The sequence below is a fragment of the Netta rufina genome (assembly GCF_964035555.1).
Source record: "Netta rufina genome assembly, chromosome: 19".
Taxonomy (NCBI): domain Eukaryota; kingdom Metazoa; phylum Chordata; class Aves; order Anseriformes; family Anatidae; genus Netta; species Netta rufina.
This window is the reverse complement of record NC_140143.1, coordinates 1,656,422-1,663,898: the sequence shown is the minus strand read 5'-3', so window position 1 is coordinate 1,663,898 and position 7,477 is coordinate 1,656,422. Positions and strand designations below refer to the sequence as shown.

At 54.7% G+C, this 7,477-nt stretch overlaps 1 protein-coding gene across 1 annotated transcript; it reads left to right on the top strand.

Annotated features, from left to right (window-relative positions):
- Positions 1-274: 274 nt before the first annotated feature.
- SOX9 (SRY-box transcription factor 9) lies at positions 275-3,757 on the top strand (the record flags this gene model as incomplete). Its single annotated transcript, XM_084298371.1, has 3 exons — positions 275-705; positions 1,735-1,988; positions 2,511-3,757. The coding sequence occupies 3 exons, from the start codon at positions 275-277 to the stop codon at positions 3,293-3,295; spliced, it is 1,470 nt and encodes a 489-aa protein (XP_084154497.1). The 3' UTR covers positions 3,296-3,757.
- Positions 3,758-7,477: the final 3,720 nt, after the last annotated feature.

The window sequence follows — 7,477 nt, the reverse complement described above, 5'->3', positions numbered from 1 at the left end:
TTCCCTTCCCCCTCTGCTCGATTTTTTGGACGGGCAGGGAACGAGAAAATCATCATCATCGTCATAATAATAAAAAAAAAAGCAACTTTTGCAAACTTTTTCCGGCTTTCTTCCCTCCTCTCCCCGGCCGGGCTGCACGCTGGTGGAGACTTCGCCTCTCCTCGTTTTGCTCTTTTTATTTTTTATTTTTTAAACCCTGCCCCCTTAGCCAGCTGGTTCTTTTTTATTTTGAAATTTTTCGCCCCCCTGCTCCCCCCCTCCGCCACTTTCTCGCATGAATCTCCTAGACCCCTTCATGAAAATGACAGAAGAACAGGACAAATGTATCTCCGACGCCCCCAGCCCCACCATGTCGGATGACTCCGCCGGGTCCCCCTGCCCCTCTGGATCCGGCTCGGACACGGAGAACACCAGACCCCAAGAAAACACCTTCCCCAAGGGCGACCCGGACCTGAAGAAGGAGAGCGACGAGGACAAGTTCCCGGTGTGCATCCGAGAGGCGGTGAGCCAAGTGCTCAAGGGCTACGACTGGACCCTGGTGCCCATGCCGGTCCGGGTGAACGGATCCAGCAAAAACAAGCCCCACGTGAAGAGACCCATGAACGCCTTCATGGTGTGGGCCCAGGCGGCCCGGAGGAAGCTGGCTGATCAGTACCCACATCTGCACAACGCGGAGCTCAGCAAGACCCTGGGCAAGCTCTGGAGGTGAGTGCGGGGCTGGGAGCGCTCGGGTCCCGCTGCTTTGGGGTGGTCTGGGGCCAGGGGGGGATGCCGGAGGGAGGCTACAGCCTGCAGAGTCTGCTCTGGTTTAACAGCAGGAGGAGGAGGTGGGAAAGGAGGGAGAGGAGGGTTTGAGGATTGGAAAACTTGCTGAAAACTTTTGCATGCGCTGGCAACTTTGCTTGGTGGAAGGGAAGCCCGAATAGTAGGGGAAAAGCAGGGAAAGTGGCTCCCCGCGGCCGGCTCCTGGTCTTGTGAGGGTTTCCTCTGCCTGAGAAAGGTGTGGGTGCAAGGGGGGCCCCTGCAGCCGGGGGGGAGAGCAGGGCCTGCCTCGGTGGGCATTCGGTCACGCTCCCGTCCGGGGAGGCGATGGTCCTGCCGGATTGCATCAGCTTCATGCAGGAGAGGAGAGGAGAGGCAATGCGGGGAGGGGGTGGCAGAAGCCGGGCGCAGGGCAAAAGCCGGCGAGGCTGTGCCAAGCTCCGGGTGGGTGGGTGCCCTGAGCGCGCATGGCTGGGTGCCCTCCGACTTCCAAAATAAGGCAGGGAGGGGAGAAAAACAGAAGGAAAGTGAGTCACCTGGCTGCCTCTGGCTGACTGCAGAAAGGAGGGGGTGGAAATCCTAAATTTGCGGCTGCTCCCGCAGCCGGAGGAGAAAGCAGTGAGCAAATCCGTCCCTGGCAGGCAGGGAAGGAGCCGTCACCCAAAGCGCCCCGGGGATGGGGTGTGCGCCCAAAGCAGGGGGGGGCAGGCTGGGAACTGCAAGGGCCAGACCCTGCCACGGTTCCTGGACCTCTCATTTGGCCACCGAAACAATCTGGCTGTGAGGGGAAATGGGGTGACAACCAGCGTGCACCCCAGCCAGGGGGTTCAACACTGGGGGGAGTTTGCATTCCTGGTGGGGGGATCAGAGGGAAGGTTTGGGGATAGGATGGGCTGATGTTAATGCCATAGCGGGGAGAGTCCCTAGAGCACCCCGTAAACCAGCTGACTCCTTGCCCTATGCCCCCCCTAGGCTGCTGAATGAGAGCGAGAAGCGTCCCTTCGTGGAGGAGGCCGAGCGGCTGCGGGTGCAGCACAAGAAGGACCACCCCGACTACAAGTACCAGCCGCGGCGGAGGAAGTCGGTGAAGAACGGGCAGTCGGAGCAGGAGGAAGGCTCCGAGCAGACCCACATCTCCCCCAACGCCATCTTCAAGGCGCTGCAGGCGGACTCCCCGCAGTCGTCCTCCAGCATCAGCGAGGTGCACTCCCCCGGGGAGCACTCGGGTAGGTACCCGCAGCCCTCTGCCCCTCTCTGAGTTAAGACACAGCTCTTTGAGCAAGGATGCATCCCATAACAGGCCAGGATCAGGTATGGGGAGGGGGGAAAACCATGAAACAGAGCCTTAAATGCAGGGAGAAGGGGCTGGCTGTGTGGCCGCCCAGCAGCCTTGCCCATAGCACAGGCACAGCGGCGCTCGCCCGCGTGTGCCAGCCCTTGGAGACACTTCCACCCCACTCTGCCCATGAGCAATGGGAACCTGTGCTTTAATAAACTAAAAAGTAAACAGAAAGCTGTCCCTGCTCAAACGGCTTGTCTCTGAAGTCTCAGTTGTTTTACCTAACAGGATAGATCAGCACCAACAGGGCCGGTGTTTGTGGTGCCCGCACCCGGAGCTGTTTGTGTTACCCCAAACAGCTGCTCCCCCCTGGCCAGGCGCTGCTGCCTCGCATTAATTACCCATTAACACCACGATCCCATTAAGAGCGACACCCCCTTCACGCACGTGCCCTCTCCTTCCTCCGCAGGGCAATCGCAGGGCCCCCCCACGCCCCCCACCACCCCCAAGACGGACGCGCAGCCGGGCAAGCAGGACCTGAAGCGCGAGGGCCGCCCCTTGCAAGAAGGCGGCCGGCAGCCGCCCCACATCGACTTCCGAGACGTCGACATCGGCGAGCTCAGCAGCGACGTCATCTCCAACATCGAAACCTTCGACGTCAACGAATTCGACCAGTACCTCCCCCCCAACGGCCACCCGGGGGTCCCGGCCACCCACGGCCAACCCGGCCAGGTCACCTACACCGGCAGCTACGGTATCAGCAGCTCGGCCGGCTCGCCGGCCGGCGCCGGGCACGTCTGGATGTCCAAGCAGCAGCCTCAACCCCCACCACAGCCCCCCCAGCAGCCCCCGGCACAGCACGGGCTGCCGGCGCTGAGCGGCGAGCAGGGCCAGGCGCAGCAGCGGACGCACATCAAGACAGAGCAGCTGAGCCCCAGCCACTACAGCGAGCAGCAGCAGCACTCGCCGCAGCAGCTCAACTACAGCTCCTTCAACCTGCAGCACTACGGCTCCTCCTACCCCCCCATCACCCGCTCCCAGTACGACTACAGCGAGCACCAGAACTCCGGCTCCTACTACAGCCACGCCGCCGGGCAGAGCAGCAGCCTGTACTCCACCTTCACCTACATGAACCCCACGCAGCGCCCCATGTACACCCCCATCGCAGACACTTCTGGGGTCCCCTCCATCCCCCAGACCCACAGCCCGCAGCACTGGGAACAGCCCGTCTACACACAGCTCACCAGACCCTAAAAGCCATTTAAAAATAAATAAATAAACGAGAGGAAAAAAAAAAAATCGCAGAAGCAGCAACAAGAGCAGAGAACTTCCGCAGACTTTTCCTGCTTTGAAAATCAAAATAATAATTAAAAAAGAAATAAAAAAAAAGACGCTCAAGTTCAAGGCGGCGGGGAGGAGGGAGCGCCTCGAGCCTTCTGCACTTCAGCATCCCCCGGGGAGTGGCGAGACCGCTCCGAGAACCCGCGGTGCAGCAAGGACTGGACTTGGACTTGGCTTCGAGGGCGCAAGGCCATGAGATTTCTAGCAAGCGGCTCGGTTATCCGTTCTCTGGACTTTTGTAACAAGTTTTTTTTTAGCAGTAATTAAAAAAAAAGAAAAAAAATGGGGGGGAAAAAGAGAAAACTCAGTCCTCTGTGAGGAATATTCTCTATTTTAAATATTTTTTAGTATGTACTGTGTATGATTCGTTTCCAATTTGCGGGGATTTATACATATTTTTTAGAGATTTTTTAAATGCTCTTATTTTTCCAACAGCTAAAAATGACACTTAGTGGAGCAGTCCTAGGTTTTCTTGCAGTCAGAGGTATTTTTGTATAGAGTAAGTGTCTTTTTTTCTCTAAAAATAAAAATAAAAAAGCAAAACTGCGTGCTTCTAACTCGGAACAAAGCTCTGTCAGCGGCCAGCGCCAGGCGTGGCGATGGTCAGCTCTGCAGCGCGGGAGACGTGAGCTGAGCCTGTGCGGGGATGAGCATAGAAGAGGCTTTATTTTTCTAACTCGAGAATAGCAAAAAAAAAAAAAAAAAAAAAAAAAAAAGCAGCCAGGAGGAGATTTTAACTTTATTTTTTAATAACCTTGAGCCTTAAGAAAAAATAATAATAAATACAGCAAAACAAAAATAAAAAAGTGCTATGGAGAAGCCTTAAAGCAGCCCTGTGATAATCACTGGTCCCCAGCTCTGCCCGTCCCTGCTCCCTTCACGCCCCGGTGCTGATGCAGAACCCAGCCCTGGGCTCCTTGGCTTCCGTGGGCTGCTCGAGGGACGTCAGAGAGACTTTAAATTATTTATTCTATGAGAAGAGCAGTTTTTAATCATGATTTTTTTCTTTTAAAAAAAAAAAAAATCTCCCTTCTATTTTAAGTCCTTTCAAAAGCGATTACGTTTGTTGGAGCATTATTTGGAAGGTAACCGTGCCTGTTAAATTATGGTCTAAACTGTAACCAGTTCTTTATTTATCTCTTTAATTCCTTTTTTATTATTATTATTATTATTCTTTTTGGAATCTGTGTCCTGGGTTTGTACAAACTTGTGCTCTTCCTTTTTTTTTTTGTTCTTTCGTCTTAAGGATAAACTGGAAAAAAAAAAAGAAAAAGAATTTGTACAAACTAAAGATTGCAAATGTAGCGTATCACTGAATCATTTGCCTTGTTTTCTGCCTCAGCTCTCTGGGACACACGAGCTCGTGCGAGGACGAGACCCAACGCCCCGGCGGCGCCTGCGCGGGGCGGCACCGTTTTTAGCCTTCCATCCCCCCCCCCCAAAAATGGCTCGAGGTGGGGACACGGACTTTGGTGAAGCTGTGGCTGAACAGTTAAGGATTGCTTTTTAAAAAAGACAGCAAACTTTTTTTTTTATTTAAAAAAATTATATATTTGTTAACTTTTTTTTTTTTAGGGATTCAGTAGAAGAAAAAAAAATCTTAAAGCACTCTTATAATATGGCATCTTTCTATTTCTGTATAAAAGCAGATCTTTTTAAAGTATTTCTGTAACTTAAAAGACCTGTCATTTAAATCATATTTTGTCTTTAGGTAAGTTTTTGTTTTGTTTTGTTCGCAAGATCCTTCTCTTCGTGAAACTTACCTTTTTTTTTTTTGTATATTATTGTTTGCAATAAATATACGTTGTATTAAAAGTTAACCCCCCTCTCCTGGTGTCTGAGTTATTGGCAGCCTTCAAGGAGAGCCCTAGCAGGGTGTGACTTCACCGGGGGGGCATTGGGGGGCCCCCACTTGTACCAGCACAGACCCTGGGGCCCAAATCCTGCCCCGTCCCTGCTGCTCTCACCCAGCTTTGTGCCAACTGTGCTCAGGTGGGGGTCCCCACCTCACACCCATGAAGCCCCCCACCTCTAAGGCAGCCTCAGCTTGGCCAAGGCAGTCTGTATTCTCCAGAAAAAGCTGAAATTTTCCCAAAACAAGATAAAGCTGATTGCAAGGATGCATGGTGCCTAACCCTGCAGCTTTGGGAGCCGCTGGGGCACAGCCCGGTGCATCCTCTGCCCCGCGGAGCACGGTGCCAACACGGTTGTGACAGCACCAGCCCAGGCAGGTCCCTTCCCTTCCCTCCCAGGGCACAGTTATTCACCTGTGAAAAGTGGATCTTGTAAAAATGCGATAACCTGACCCAGCAGTGCCCCGGGAGAGGCTGGTGAGCGTGCATCAGCCCCGTGCCCCGAGGCGAGCGCATCGCAGGACACCTTGAGATCCATCCCACAGCACCCCGCTGCCCCAGGACGCAGTACAGGGCACAGCACGAGGCAGAAGCTGCGTTTGCAAATGCTGCCTGATCCAGCACAAGGTGATTTCACCCACTGCTGCTTCTCTCCCCGCCTAAAAGCTCACCCGGTCCTCAAGGGAGCCCCTCACCGCAGGGGCTGCCTCTGGCTGCAGCCCCAGCCCCGAGCACAAAAGGCCCCGCGAGCGCATGCCCGCACTGCAAAGCCTCCGCGCCGTTGTAAAATATTTACTCTCGCTACAAGTAACACTTAAGCCAATTAACTGAAAGGGATTCATTTACTCTGTGCATTAGTTAGGGTCAGTGTCACTATTTACCTGTGCAGTCAGCCACCGCGGCTGGTGGGAACGCTCCGGTCCCTGCCCTGTCCCGCAGTGGGTTTGGGTTTCCCTGCCCCAACCGGACTTTGCCCACTGGGAGCTTTGGCTTCTCCTCTCCTTTGGGAAGGAGAACACCTGCAGCTCCCGTGATGTGGTGAGGAACCATCCGGGAGCCCCCACGAGGATTTGGCAGCCCCATCAGGGGCACGGTGCTGCGGGGAGCCCGCAAGCAGATAAACGGCTCCATAACGCAGCTCACGCACCAGCTGTAACTTGGGAATGAGCTGGAAAACATCCCAAAAATGGGACAGCAGCCACTGCCTGCCTCACCAGAGGGACCCCAGGCAGCCCCCGTGGTATGCACTGAGTGTAGTGAGAAGGGGAAGGTGGGAACAGGGCATGGTGGGGACGACCCCAAGTGCCACCCCAATGGGAAGAGCCCGAGCTGCTCAGCGGTGGCACTTCTGTCCCGACACAGCCGTGCCCAGCTCCCCTCTGTGACACAGAGCCACCTTCCAGCTGGGAGCACCCGGGGAAATCCTCCTTACAAGAAACCAAAAGAGCAAAGCTCGTGACCCAACCCCGGACCTATAATTCCTGCACTGTTGACTTATGGTGTGGGCTTTAAGGCCTCAGACTCAGAGCCAAGCTGGACCCGGCTCCTCGGGCAGCGCCCGAGGCTTCCTGGCCCCCATTGCAGGGCTCTGCCCCTTTGGGGGCACCCACAGAAAAAAAAAAAAAAAAAAAAAAAAGAGAAAAAAAATAAAATAAAAAAAAAAAGCTGGAAAAGCTGCAGAGCTCCGGGCACTTTGTGCTAGAAAGCAGAGCAGAAGGAGGGGTGGGGAAAAAAAAAAATGAATTCAAGGGAACTCTGACAATGCTGCAGGGCAGGTTTGAGCCGCAGCAGATAACAGCGGGCGCAGGGACAGATGTGCAATGCTGCACAGCGGGTTTGGGAAGCACCAGGGGAGTGGCAGCAGCGCTGCGGGGCAGGGCAGGGTGGGGGGCAGCCCTTTGGGCCCCCCCCAGCTCCTGCAGAAAGCCGCAGGTTTGGGGCCAGCTGCACAAAGGTCTGGGGCTGCAGCGGGCAGAGCCGTGCGGCTGGCTGCTGGCAACTCAGCGACGGGTTTTCTGTTTTCAGCGGTTCAGAAAAAAATATATTTATATTTTAAAGAATGGGAAAAAAAAAAAAAAAAAAAAAAAAAACGGAGAGGCCCCGGGGAGCACGGCAGCACGGCCCTATAACTCCCCGTTGTGCCGGGCTCCGTGCCCGGCCGGCTCCAGCCACACACGGGCTCCGCGAGGCGGCTGCCTGCAGCGGTGTCAGCTGCTCAGAAACGGCGCTGGGGCTCGCGTTT